Source organism: Diadema antillarum, unplaced genomic scaffold, assembly GCF_040938485.1.
Source record: "Diadema antillarum isolate AM-2024a unplaced genomic scaffold, OU_Dant_1.0 scf00000021, whole genome shotgun sequence".
In the NCBI taxonomy this organism is placed as follows: domain Eukaryota; kingdom Metazoa; phylum Echinodermata; class Echinoidea; order Diadematoida; family Diadematidae; genus Diadema; species Diadema antillarum.
In genome coordinates this window covers 574785-589390 of record NW_027270910.1, presented here as the reverse complement: position 1 = coordinate 589390, position 14606 = coordinate 574785, and the positions used below count along the sequence as shown (strand labels likewise).

The window sequence follows — 14606 nt, the reverse complement described above, 5'->3', positions numbered from 1 at the left end:
GTTTATAGGTTTACAGAGTTTGGGTTAGGGTGAGGATTAGAATTAGGATTATAGGATCAGGGGAAGGTTCTGGGGTAATTGTCCAGGGGGTTGTCCAGAACGGATTATCCACACTCACCTGTATGGCGCCACCATTGAGATCGGAGCTCAAGCTGCCCGCGGTCGCCAGGGTATTGGGCGTGGTTCCTGTACTCGTCTCCGACAGGTGGATCCGATTCTCGGGAACGCCCAGAGTCCTGGCAGCAACCTGGACCATCTTGGTGTGCAGGCCCTGTCCCATCTCCACCCCACCATGGGTCACTAACACTGACCCGTCTGTGTAGATATGCACCAGTGCCGCTCCCTTCAAACAAAAAGTGGGTCATCGTATAGAGCGGACAAAATACTTCATAAATCATGCAGCTCCAGTAGATTATACAGTTCCGTCGTTGAACTACGACTGACGCTTTGAATTTGTTATAATGGCAGCGCCAGTGGATTTTATAGTTCCGTCGTAAAACTACGACTTATGACACTTTGAATCTGTTATAATGGATGTCCGGACATAGAGCAGGCTTATCATTTTTATCATATTATCATTATTTTCATGAGGAAGTTTATATAGACGTATGGATGGATGAAAATGCAGCGCCAGTAGATTTTACAGTTCCGTTGTTGAACTACGACTGACGCTTTGAATCTGTTATGATGGCAGCGCCAGTAGATTTTATAGTTCCGTCGTAAAACTACGACTTATGACACTTTGAATCTGTTATAATGGATGTCCGGACATAGAGCAGGCTTATCATTTTTATCATATTATCATTATTTTCATGAGGAAGTTTATATAGACGTATGGATGGATGAAATAATGGAAACAGAGATATCTGTGTGTAAATAGAAAAGTAAAGACACACCATAGACACAACAAAGACATGGCCGGGCAAATCAATTACCAAATCCATGAATTATTCAATCAATCTTTTTTTTTCCAATCTGTGGATCAACTGCAGATAAAGTCGAAGATAAGCATTGTTGTTCTAAAGTTGTGCTTTCATGATACTACCGATCTATCTTTGATATTCCTGACGTGTAAAATGTACACTTTATTCATTTGCTGTAAAGGAGACCACAGTAGAAGCAAAACGTTACACAGTGACGCTTGTCTTCTTTAGCTCGAAACATTAATTTCTATCGAGTCATCCATTCACTAAAATCATCTCATAATTTGAAAATAAACTGTACTGGAACAGCCAAAATACTGTAGACGAACAATATACCAGGTCTTAAAAACAAACAGAGCATAATAATTATGCTCGCACCTGATTCATGTGAAGTAGGGGAAATCCCACACCGAACTTTACTGGAATAATTGCTAATCCTCGCTTCTTCCATCGGTTTTGTCTGTGTTTATTGAGAAGAAGAGGAGATACACTCGATGGTAATATAAACCGAGATAGACCCTGTGAAAGCCGAAGTGCTTTGTTACAGCAGTAAATGTTCAGTCGCTTATGCAGTGACAAACGATCGAAAGTATTCTCTGCAAAGATAAACAAGCAAGTCCTTACTGATCGTCATTGAGCAATGTCAGCATAATTATATTGCACGTGAAATGACCGAATGGAATTCGTCACTTCCACTTCATACAGAGTATTGTATTTGATAGTACCCTGAAAGGAAAGAATGATGGAAAATAATTATGACGAAAGCAGGTCACTACTAAAGAATAACCTTGACGATGATAAAACAGTCATGATAATATGAGACAACATCACTATTTCTGATGATAGCACCAATGACAAATAAAACGCCAACCCAAGTGAAAGGTACTGTTTACCTTTGGGAGCAGTGATTTAGAAAATGTTCAAGATATCACTTTTGACGCATATGTGTATCAAATAAGTTGTATGTATCACAGAACATCCTACCGCATAAAATTTTGGCAATAAAGCCTAAAATATAAGGAGATATCACTATTTTCTTATCAAACCATAACTGTAGACGGTTGAGTCTGGAAGCATTTTTATTATAACTATTGTTCGCATTTTGTATATTTAACAATACTTAACATTGACTATACTGGTTCAATTTTTACATTGGTTGTTTCTACCCCTAACTCACATTTTAGAACTATTTTGAAGCACTAATGATGGGTTTTTGTTTCATCTGCAAATTGTACAAATTATGCCTTTAAGACATGTCACAAGAAGTAATGAATGCCTTAACCAGCAATCAAAATGTTTGTCATGGTAATGCAAAGGATCACGGAAGCCATTCTCATCATAACAAAATTGGGATCATTCTGACTAGATATCACTTTATCCTCATTAATCATCAACATTATCGATTACATAATCTAAATGCTATACTTCCACCATACATGAGAGGGAAAAGAAGGCCGCCGCATAAATCTTACCTGTTGAATAAATCTAGATTCGCTCTCCTTGTGTAAAAGTCGCTGTTCTCAAGACACTGCTCCCAACACTGTCTGACGGTGCACTTCTCGATTTTCTGGTTCGCTGGCGTCATGTCGCCATCTTGGTAGAAGTTCAACTCGCGCACCTGAGCGATATGAATGCTAACATGTAATCACAATTAAGCCTATCGTTGACCCTTTCTTAAAAAGCATCATAGGACAATCCAAACCATTATAGTTCTCCCTATCTGCTTTTCTTATAGGACTTCATCCACACTGCACATCATGCTGAAAACATTGGTTAACGAGAGAATAACAATGGAAACATTAGCCAGCCGTGGTTATCACATAGAGTCTGTACACTGAAAAAAAGGCAAGATTGTTCACTGTTCGTTATGCATTATAACCTTTGCTATGAATAGTTTTCCGTTTGGTGTAACGATGAATACACATTGTCAGGGACCGCGGAACGTTTTTATCATGTTTGTGCATATTATGTGCGTGGATGGGTGGGCGGGTGGGTGGGTTGGGGCTGTCAGAGAAAGTGAAAGGGAACCTATACGTTGGGTCAAGAGGGGAATGGTCAGGTGGGTGGGGGGAGGGAGGGGGACAGAGAGTTCCCGGGCGGAACCCTCGAAAATAGTTATGGTTTTCTTAACCAAAGAGTCTAAAGTGTATGTATGGGTATATGTGGGAGTGCAGCCCCAGCTCCGAGCCCTCAGCCACCCGGTTGCGCGTTTCCCCTTCAGTGGGTATGGGTGTGGGCGTGGTGGGTGTGGGTGGGAAATCCCCTGTAGGACAAACCTTTTCCTGCGAGATTCCGCACGTGTACGCCACATGGGTTATCATGGACTCCGTTATCAGCATGGCCTGCGGACCCCCGACGCCCCGGAAGGCTGTACTCGAAACGAGGTTGGTGCGACAGACGTGCCCCTCCACGCGAACCACAGGCATGAAGTAGCAATTGTCGAACAAGTGCATCGCAAGGTGGCGAACCTGACATAAAATCAATTTCGGTTCAGAAGGATTGCTCATATGCAGGGTAGTTAAATGTTAGAAATTGTATTCTTTTGCATCAAATCACAAAATGATCACTGGGATAACCATTTTATTAACTAGAATTATCACTGAAGGTGATTAATACCCCCGCCCCTAGTGTTGCTTTATAGTATGTGATGTCGTAAGAGCAATGACGTTAATACCAAGTTTGTGCACTTGTCGAATTGGAAACAGAATAATTTTAGTGTACTGTACAATTACAGAGTTGACACTGAGTATAAAACTTAAAGCAAATAGAAACATGCTTTCCCCCAGCATCACTACGCTTAAAGACCATCATACACACCAAATTTGACCTTCATAGCTTGAATGATTTATTTTGATTAAAAAAATGAGTGGTTACCATGGCAACACATTTTCCTTGAACTAACACATTGGTGTCTTGCAAAACTACACTTCTAGATCATGATACATACTAAATTTGACTTTAATTGCTTGAATGATGGAAAAGTTATTCGATCTGCAAGGTTTTGGTAAAATTGTGGTTACCATGGAAACGGTTTGTGTGACAAACACAAAAACTATGTGTTCCACATCTATACCTAAGAGCCATAATGCCCACCAAATTCGGTTCAATTGCTTCAAAACTGTAGAAGAAGTTCACTCCACAGGATTTTAAAAAAAACACGCGGTTACCATGGCAACGCATTGTCTAATACAAATACAAAGGACATTTTCCAAAACTACATTTAAAGAGCATCATACACACCAAATTTCACCTTCAAATATTAAACGGTTCAATTTGATACAAAAATGAGTGGTTACCATGGCAACACATTTTTATTTTATTAACACATTGGTGTCTTGCATAACTACACCTCCCGATTATCATACATACTAAATTTGACCTTAATTGCTTGAATGTTGTGGAAGTTATTCAATCCACAAGGTTTTGGTAAAATTATTGTTACCATGGCACCGCTTTGTCCGACAAACACAAAATTTATGTGTTTCACATCTATGCCTCAAGGCCATTATGCTTATCAAATTTGATTTCAATTGCTTCAAAACTGTGGAAGTTGTTCACTCCACAAGATTTCGAAGAAAACATGCGGTTACCATGGCAACGCTTTGTCAAATACAAACACAAAGAGTGTCTTGCATAACTACACCTATAGATCATCATAGATACCAATTTTGAAATTGATTGCTCAAATACTTTGGAAATTATTCAATCCACAAGGTTTTGGTAAAATTATGGTTACCATGGCAACGCATTGTCCGACAAACACAAAAAACATGTCTTGCACATCTATACCTCAATATAATCATTACTAACCTAAGTTTCATTTAAATTGCTTCAAAACTGTAGGAGGAGTTCGCGACGCAAGATTTTGCAACAGACCGACCGACCGCCCGACCGTCCGACCACCCGACCGCCCGCCCGCCCGACCGACCGCCCGACCAACATCACGCTGAATCCTATATACCCCCTTCACACTATGTGTGGCGGGGGTATAAAAAAACTCGTGACAGCTACATCCACTATAGCGTTAACATTTTCATGCATGCAGTCAGTTTGTGTGGGTGTGTGTGTGTGTGTGTGTGTGTGTGTGTGTGTTTTACTAACTTTAACCGAAAAAGTCGATTTTGTGAAAGCAGACTGATTAGCACTAAACATGGAGTAGAAAGATATCGGGGATAGATCAAATTTCTACAGCATGTATCTTTATGAGCCTGTGCGTTTCCTTTGTGGAAATTGTGAATGGTCCCATTCCGCAGCTCTCATGACCAGAAAACCTTGTGTGTGTGTGTGTGTGTGTGTGTGTGTGTGTGTGTGTGCGTGTGTGTGTGTGTGCGTGCATGCGTGTGTATGTGTGTGTGTATCAGTTCATAAAAATAAAACTTTGTCCACTGAGTGGTGGCGTATTATTATCCTGATATTCTTTCAAACTGCGCTACCGTGACTATTTCTTTTATCTACGTGATTACATTCGCTTACACATCAATTTGCGAAATGGGAGTGACTGACAAAGTGGTTGTTGTATATTAATTATACATTGATCGGAACCTCCCAATTTCACGTCATGTTCAGCTAGCGAGAGTATAAAAGGAAAAGGTAAATAATGGCAGAGAAGAATGTACCACTGGGGAGAGGTCGACGCTAAAGCCTGCATTCAGGTAGAGCTGGATGTCTACTGCCTGCAGCTTGCCATCCCCGGTGAAGCCAGCCCGGTAGCGACCGAGGAAAGGATGCCTAGTTCCCGTTGTCTGAATGTCGTCTTCTCGCTCCAGCATGAATCGAACTGGTCGCTGTAGTCTGGTTATAGTCAAACAGATGACAAATAATACTTTCGAATTGGGTAATGATAGTCTGTACTCAATCAGCTGGCATACTAGGTCATAAGGAGACTTTGAATTCAATGCCATTTATTGTTAATTTGAGTAAACATTGAAAAAGGCAGTGTGTTTTCCAAGTTGAATGGCAAGAGTATTGAATGCAAACACTGTACACACAATTCGCTTTGGTAAAAAGAAGAAAAGTTGAATCTAATAGAGTGTTTCCTCCATGGCTTTCCCTACTTGTGTGGCGCTTCTATATTTCTCTTTCTACAACAAATGTTTTGACTGAAATATTTGGTATCAGTAATGATAACAGTGACGGCATTTCAATAATTCCCTTACTATACGTTTAACGACTACTTCTATGTATAGTTTCAATGATGTTAACAGTGTAGCCACCGAAATGAGCTCCTTAGGCCTACTACCTTGGTACACATTCTACTATTACATCTGATTCTATTATATTAATATTACCCGTAATCAGTGTGCAACTTAAGTGATCACTTCATTATCAATGATGATACAGAAATCGAAGTCGTCTTCTCTCCCGTACTTGTTAGCTGCCACGGCACAGGCTGACGCGGCGATAGACGCCTTGATTTCCTTGCCCCCGAAGCCTCCTCCTAGTCGCTTCACTCGACAAGTGATGCGATTTCTCGGCACGTCCAGAACCCCAGCCACCATTTTCTGTTAGAGACAACGATCATCATAATAATGTCACAACTTTCTAGGGCTTGACTTATTCTGTCAGTATAGGACGGTCTACGTAAATACGTTTACGTCACGTTCTTTTAGTACATTAGTTGTTAAGACATCTTCAACTGTACGAAAATGTCAGGTACTTTTTTTTTCCCGAACCTGACCCATGATAATTTACAAAGTGACTGGTGTTAGTATGTTCAAGATCAGATACTAGTATGCAGATGGGTGAGACATTTTACCGGTCATTCCTACATTCACTGTACTCTTGCTTTCATAGCAGCCTACTTTACTTAAACCTTCCAGCTCAATGATAACGCGTACCTTGTATCTTTGTCTGCTTGAATAAGTTTCAGTTGCTCTCATGAAGTGCTGTGCCGACTTCACTGCCAGCTCTCAATAGATACGCAAAAAGACCTGTGCTGTTCTCCAGTGTGTTTATGTTTTTTATCATTTCAAGGGAGAAATATAATCAGGTTGTCCTCTGTACAGGTTAACACACAGATTACCCTAAAAGTTAGGTGAATTTAGGAATGTTGTATTTTATCAAGTAGTTACCCTGCTGGAAAGAACACAGTCTCTCACGGTGTGTTCACATGTGTTCACATAGTCGACTCTGTGAATTTAACAGTGTGAAGATTTTTCCACACTGTGGTGTGGTTTTTCACAGAGAGTTAACACAGTATAATGTTCTGTTTTTACTTTTACACTGTGAATATATGATTTACAATGTGTTCACATAATCAAAACGCTCGACTTTAACATATGAAGAGATTTCACACTGTGTTCTATGTTGTGCTTCACACTGTGCGACACTGTGGCCAGCTGCTGCAGGGTATGGCCATTTACCTGCACTGCGGTGGGATCTTGGGCTGCCGCGAACACCTCCAGCTCGCTATCCTCCCCTTTAGGGACGACGAGGGCGCACTGCGTCTCCAAATAGAAATGCTCTTGACCTCCGATGCTGAGTTCACCCTCGATCACGTGATCGCAGGTGCTGAACACCTCCTCAGGGTCGCCCCGCTGGAGGACGGCCGCATCGCCGAAGAAAGACTGCTTCTCGACGGCTTCCTGAAACAGAAGTAATGATGGAATCGTATGATGTACAGTGGACTCCCGTAAAACGAAGTCCTCGGGACCGGCAGTTTTCTTAAGTTATAATCGGAATTTCGTTATAACCGAACAAATTAACAATTAAAAAACAAAACAAAAAACATAGAACGGATAGTGCTGTGGCTTGAATTTTTACTTCGTTGTTACCGGAATTTCGTCATTACCATGTTCGTTATAACGGGAGTGCACTGTAGTATGATTGTTTGGAAATGAAAATAAACAAAGAAGAAATGAATGAATGTTGTGTACAATGCAATTTTTTTCTGTCTTAAATCTTGTTTTTTTATCCCCAAAAGAATTTGGAGAAGGAGAATCTGACCCGGGCAAGAATTAAAAGATGAATAGGGGGGGGGGGGTGGGGGGGTGGACTTTAGAAAGAAAGAAAACAAGCAAGAAACGTGTGTTTAAGAAGCTATAAAAAAGATAACGAGTAGTGATATCATAATGTCCCATGAATAGAAAGCATGAATAGATAATCATCAAACTGGAACAAACAAATAAGAATAAAACTAACAAATGGGGCAAAGTCACACTGAATTCGTCTATTTCATGTGCTTGAAATAAGTAATGTATTCTTCAAGAGTACATATTAACAGTTTACCTGAATTGTGATGATGGATTCGAGGTCTTCGTACTCCACTTTGACAAGTTTAGCGGCTCTCTGTGCAAGAACCTGAGTCTCAGCTAGGACGACTCCGATCCGCTGTCCAACGTGAAAAACCTACCAGTCGTTCAAAAATAGATTGCATTGAATGTAACCGTATTTTTTTTTTCAGAGCGAATTCAGCAATCATTTATTCCCAGGCAAACCAAGATACTTTGAAATTGGACGAAGATACTGTCAAAGGGTGGCTAAAGATTGTCTGCACAAAGCACATAAGCTTTGCGTTAGATAAGAAAGATTTCCCATAGAAGCAGTCAGAAGAGTACAGACATTTTAAAATTAAAACCTAAAAATCAATGGTATGCATTATTAATCATTGCGAAACAAGACTCAGTGCACTGATGCAAATTGCATCTGATTAAGCATTTTCACCTCTTCAGTGGCAAACAGCTCCTCATCAGCAACTATCGGCCCGCCCACTTTCTTGATGCCCGGAATGTCATTGGCTGACACAAAATCAAGGACGCCATCTAGCGCCAAGGCCGACGAAGCATCTACAGAGCTGTTGAAATGAGAAGCCCATGTGAACGAGAATGCATTATCTCCTGTATACTTCCTGCGCAGGAAACTTAGTGACACGAAATGCGATAAAGACGTACCTTGTACCTTGCACATGCGTGCCTCAACGTGCTTTCGTCATTGGATATCAGTTGGCGTTGCGGTACTGTCACGCCCATTTAAACTCAAAATTATCATAATTGATCATCTATCCCTGAAATCCCTGATCAGTATTAAGTGGGTATGACACCTAACGATTATCACATCTGTTAAGAATTCACATTTCAGCGTGCACAAAGAGAGAATCAACAGTATGCAGTGGCGTATCTAGGGGGGGGGGGGGGCAAGGGGGGCACGTGCCCCGGGCGCCACTTCTTGGGGGCGCAAAAAAAAAAACGAAGAAGAAGAAAAAAAAACGAAGAAGAAGAAAAAAAAAACGAAGAAAAAAAGAAAAAAAAGGAAAAAAGAAAAGAAGAAGAAGAAGAAGAAGAAACTCACCGGAAGGGGGGGGGGGCAGAAAACCAAATCAAAAAAAGATAAAAACAAAACATAACGATGACTCGGACAAAATGACAATGTTTATTGTGTTCACACAAGAATTCCATGTTATGTAAGCTGAAATACAATTTTCGGTTCGCTCGCTGCGCTCGCTTTCTAAATTTTATATAGAAGAAGAAGGTAAGAACAAAATGTGATGATGAAGCGGACAAAATGACAATTTCTATTGTGTTCACACATGTAATTTTATATTTAGCAGGCAAAATGTTTCACTGAGCAGCGGCTGCAATTTCTTTCGTTCTGAAGCGATCGCCAATTGGATCAAAAGAAGGCGCCAACGGTTTCGAACATACGGGGGGGGGGGGGGGCGCCAAAAAAATCAAACAAGATAAGAACAAAACGTAATGATGACGTGGAAATATACAAATTTCGGCTCACTCGCTCGTACTAATTCAGAGTATTTCTTCAAGCCCTCAGTTTGTTGGTAAAAATCGTTATCTATAAGGCCGTCACTATATCTTGATTAGAATTGTAAGATTTGATAAGCAAAAAATGACAAGAGTTCCATGTTTTGTAAGCTGAAATACAAAAATTTTCGGCTCGCCCGCTGCGCTCGCTCGCCAAAATTTATCAAAACAAAAAGGAGATAAGAACAAAACGTGATGATGACGCGGAAATATACAAATTTCGGCTCACTCGCTCGTACTAATTCAGAGTATTTTTTCAAGTCTTCAGTTTGTTGGTAAAAATTGTTATCTATAAGACCGTCACTATACATTGTATCTTGATTAGAATTGTAAGATTTGATAAGTAAAAAATGACAAGAGTTCCATGTTTTGTAAGCTGAAATACAAAAATTTTCGGCTCGCTCGCTGCGCTCGCTCGCCAAAATTTATCAAAACAAAAAGGAGATAAGAACAAAACGTGATGATGACGCGGAAATATACAAATTTCGGCTCACTCGCTCGTACTAATTCAGAGTATTTTTTCAAGTCTTCAGTTTGTTGGTAAAAATTGTTATCTATAAGACCGTCACTATACATTGTATCTTGATTAGAATTGTAAGATTTGATAAGCAAAAAATGACAAGAGTTCCATGTTTTGTAAGCTGAAATACAAAAATTTTCGGCTCGCTCGCTGCGCTCGCTCGCCAAAATTTATCAAAATTAAAAAGGAGATAAGAACAAAACGTGATGATGACGCAGAAATATACAAATTTCGGCTCACTCGCGCGTACATGGGGGGGGGGGGGGCATTTCATGAAGCAATTCGTCAGATATTTCGTCTGACAAACTGTTAAAAGCTACTGAAATCCTTGCTTCTGATTGGCTGAAAGCAAATTTTGTCCGACAAGTTGTCGGACAAAATGCTTCATGAAATGCCCCTCTGATTTAGAATATTTTTTAAAGTACTCAGTTTGTTGGTATAGATAAATCGTTATCTATAAGGCCGTCACTATCTTGATTAGAATTGTAAGATTTGGTAACAAAAAATGACAAGAATTCCATGTTTTGTCAGCTGAAATACACAAATTTTCGGCTCGCTCGCTGCGCTCGCTCGCCAAAATTTATCAAAATTCATTACATTTAAATCACCCTCAAAAGACCCCTTTTAAGGGCTTGAAAAGCATATCATGTGGACTTTGCTTAAAGTCCCTACCGGGATGGGGTTGGGGTTGAACAATAGTCTTTTTCTGAAATTACGGGCGCAATTTTCGCGCTTGCCCCGGGCGCCGTTTTCCCTAGATACGCCACTGACAGTATGCCTCATATTACTCAAAAACTTTAAATCGTTGTCATGACAATGATGTGAGTTGTAAACAACGCTAGCTTCCATTATGTGTTATCTTTATTCTCTACAAGAAGATTGATACAAAAAGTACAACAGTACCTATTGAGTTATTTGTTTTCAGTTTGTACAGACACGTAAGAAGGCGTTTGAACTTTCGATGATGACTAAATCTTAGTGAGATAGTTCAGACTGGCCTACCCTAGCTTTTTAAAGCCCCTTTACCCGTCGTATTTACCCCTTCAAAACTGAACAGTATCTTTCCAAAGAATATCTAGTATCAGTGGAGTTTATGTATTTAGATCAAAATCACCGTGTTACATTGAAAATGCTCCAAACTGAAGTCGAGAGCATGTAGGTGAGGGTAGGTGGCCAGTATGTTGCAAAGCACCAAACGAAGATGATGAAAGAGGGCAAATAAAAGAAACGAATCAAGGAATACTTTCTTTTCTAACTGATTTTCTGTAAATAAAGTAGCTTCAGCTTTATGCTCCTCCCCGTAATGTATATCGTCTTTCTTAGAATGAAGAACCTATAGGTACTTACATAATTTTCGCATGGGCTCGCTGACTCAATACAAAGGACATGTAGAGTTCCCCTAAGAAGGGTTAAAGAGAGTAACAGAAAATGATATCAATGTTAGCGAGAATGTTACATAACAAGTGAGTTTCAGTTTAAGAACTTCAGATATAGGGTAGTGTTGACAATAGGACCTCTTATACAGTACGGCAGATGTACGTGCCTTGGATTGGGCAACTAATGTTTATTGGCTGCATTTGTCTTACCACCGTAGCCTAACTGTTGGTTGATATCAAAGCATGAATCTTTCTTTCATTGTAATTACAGCAGATGTAGCCATGATACTATCGTAAAAGTAATGTAATTCAATAACGACAGAGCACTTGAATTTCAGACGAAATTTCCTTGTTTATTGATGGAGTCAGTCGCATTGTTTAGCCTACCGACCACGCTTGGCATGTCGTCGACGTAGACGGCTTCTCCCGTGGCGTGCTGGAGAGCGGCCTTATGAGGTATGGGTCGGCCTACTGGATCTCGGCTCGGCTGACCGGAAGGAACTCTCTAAGTGTGAGAATCGTGGGATATAACAGTCAAGACGTTTTAGTCAACGAGCACGGTTAAAATCAAAATGGAAAATTGGTAGAAATGGTCGAAACTCTCAAGGCTTTAAGACACACTTTCTTAGATGGCTAGGCGAGGAAATGAAATCATACTAGAATATATGGATGGTGAAGAATAACGGACTTTAATACCTGATATAGAAGCGCGTGAGTAGGGAGGTGCAAAGTCTTCCCTGGTGTGAGCATCGTGTGTATAGACCTACATGTGTGTGCTTGCGCGAGTGTGTTTGTGCTTGTGCTCGTGTGTGTGACGGGGGCATATAGGATCATTTTCACTTCAAAAGTTGTACAACTTGAACTCCAATGGTCAAGAGAACAGTAGGCTTGGACATCAAAACAGTTTCTTTAAGTTCTTCATTTTACAATTGCTTTATGTGGGGAAGATGACTTTTCGAAAGGATGTAGGCCCATTTGCAAAACCTGGGCGATGCGATGGCAAATCCTCTAGAGCTATAGGAAAGATTCTGTACACAACTGCAAATTTGTATTTTTTCATTGTGGTACAGTGGATAAGACTCTGGACTTTGAAACGGAGATCCCGCCCAGTGCTAATAATCCTTGCGCCAGATGTTTATCCATATTGTCCCTCCCTTTCTACCAGCGTGTAAAAATGGGTACCTTGCAATGCTGAGGGTTATTGTTACGGGTCCCTGAAGAGGGACAGTGCTAACGCTGAAGAGGCTGAAACACCTTGGGTAAACAAGACCGTACTTCTATTACAAAGATAACCATCATAATTATCATATACCTCATACACTTGGGCACCGCGGACAGGCAAAAGTTGATACAATGAAGTGGCACTCTTTTCGCGAGATGACAAAAAAACGTTGAGGTCAGGCTGTTGTGACAAAAAAGTAAAGCAGACACTAGTAAGATTCAGACAGGTGCACTAGTATTAGCAAGGAGGTACTACACTAGCCTACTAGGCGGATAGTACCTCCTTGGTATTAGCAGTAATAGATGAAAACGATGCGCCATATTTCACTTTATGGATATCAGAGTTCAAAGTCCAAATTTATTTTGATTTCCATCAAATAAACAGTGAGAATCATATACAATGTATAAGAAGAGCATACTGCAAAAACGTAAATAGAAAAACAATGTGGTAATGAGTAACAAAATGAAGAAAACATAATTGTACTTTTTGAAATACATTATGTATACAAATATATACATCAGGGGCGGATCCAGGGAGGACCGCAACCGGCGCACGCCCCCCCCCCCTTTATTTTTCGTTGAAACAAAAGAAATAAAAAGAAAAAAAATGGGGGGAGGGGTGCCTGCGCCCCCTTTAATTTTGTAAACGCGCCCCCTCTTTACGGAATTCCTGGATCCGCCCCGGTACATATCCATATCACGCGATAATTAAATGACAAAGTAATCCGATGCCCCTACTGAGCGATAGCGGCTGATCGCTGGGTATCAATCGGGCCCACCTGACACATGCTAAGCTGGTCCAAGACCATGAGGTAAAACTTGAAGAAAAAGCTGAGAGTCAGGGACTTTCTGTACGTCTCCATTCCCCCTGGGGCGCCGGCTGGGAGAGGTAGATCTCTCTCCAGGGCTGACAGAGCGTTCTCTAGCATGTTACTGTCCCATGATCTGAAAAAAAAGAAGATGAATATCGATTTGTGTGACCTGATATTTGCTCCTCCGACATCAATTTTGTTCCGGTCTTATTTTCTCCACGGACCTGGGGTTAGTGTTAGGGCTGTGATTAGGGTTTTTGGTCTAGTTTGATGTGAGGATTAGGATTAGGGTTAGGGTAATGTTTGTTGGTGAAATTTATGTTTGGCTTAGCGCGCAGATATTTCACGGGAGTAATCGTCGCAGGAGCAAAATGTCATGGAACCATCGATATGATAAATAAGATTTATGAGCTGGAACATTGAAAATTTAACAGGATTTCATCTACCACACTACTTTATCCTGCTAAACTTCACTTTGAATACGTGAAAGATATGTGACAACAAAGTCTCACTTATTTGATTTTTGCCTTTTAACTGAGTACAAAAGGGCTAATCTAACTTGACATAATATTTGTGATCACTGGCTAGTTTGCTTAATTGCACTACGTTGTATTTCGACATGGTTTGACCATGACAATGTGTGGAAGCATCTGTCTCGGAGCACGAGGAACGAATGTCCGTACGAGGAATTAACTCACTTTCGTTTCAGGCTAGCCATAGTCTGGAGAGCCAGCACTGTGGTAGCGGCCATTCCACCGAACGCCAAGGTGATGTCTTCGATGACTGGGGTGGCAGCCTCCACTCCGAAGAGAACCCTCATCCCGGCATTGACCACTGCGATGTCGTCCTCTCGACGAGGCGACTGCTTGAAGGCGAAGACGTACTCGTTCTGAGAATGGAAGGGGGGGGGGGGAGGAAAGAAGAAAGGAAGGAAGGGGCACTTCACTCGTTAGATCCTACGTATCTATTTTGCAGTCACAACACCTGCGAGAACACAAGAT

General features: G+C 40.8%; 1 protein-coding gene across 1 annotated transcript in view; it reads right to left on the bottom strand.

Moving 5' to 3' along the window:
• Positions 1-14606, bottom strand: part of LOC139730113 (xanthine dehydrogenase/oxidase-like) — a 35462-nt gene that overhangs the window by 6510 nt on the left and 14346 nt on the right. The window contains exons 13-26 of the mRNA XM_071641020.1: positions 14304-14494; positions 13573-13738; positions 12885-12974; positions 11960-12077; positions 11544-11595; positions 8586-8715; positions 8151-8270; positions 7286-7507; positions 6291-6424; positions 5540-5714; positions 3200-3391; positions 2396-2541; positions 1302-1383; positions 119-343 (exon numbers count right to left, since the gene is read on the bottom strand). Of these exons, the coding sequence (XP_071497121.1) occupies positions 119-343; positions 1302-1383; positions 2396-2541; positions 3200-3391; positions 5540-5714; positions 6291-6424; positions 7286-7507; positions 8151-8270; positions 8586-8715; positions 11544-11595; positions 11960-12077; positions 12885-12974; positions 13573-13738; positions 14304-14494 (2043 nt within the window). The remainder of the gene's footprint in view (positions 1-118; positions 344-1301; positions 1384-2395; positions 2542-3199; positions 3392-5539; positions 5715-6290; positions 6425-7285; positions 7508-8150; positions 8271-8585; positions 8716-11543; positions 11596-11959; positions 12078-12884; positions 12975-13572; positions 13739-14303; positions 14495-14606) is intronic.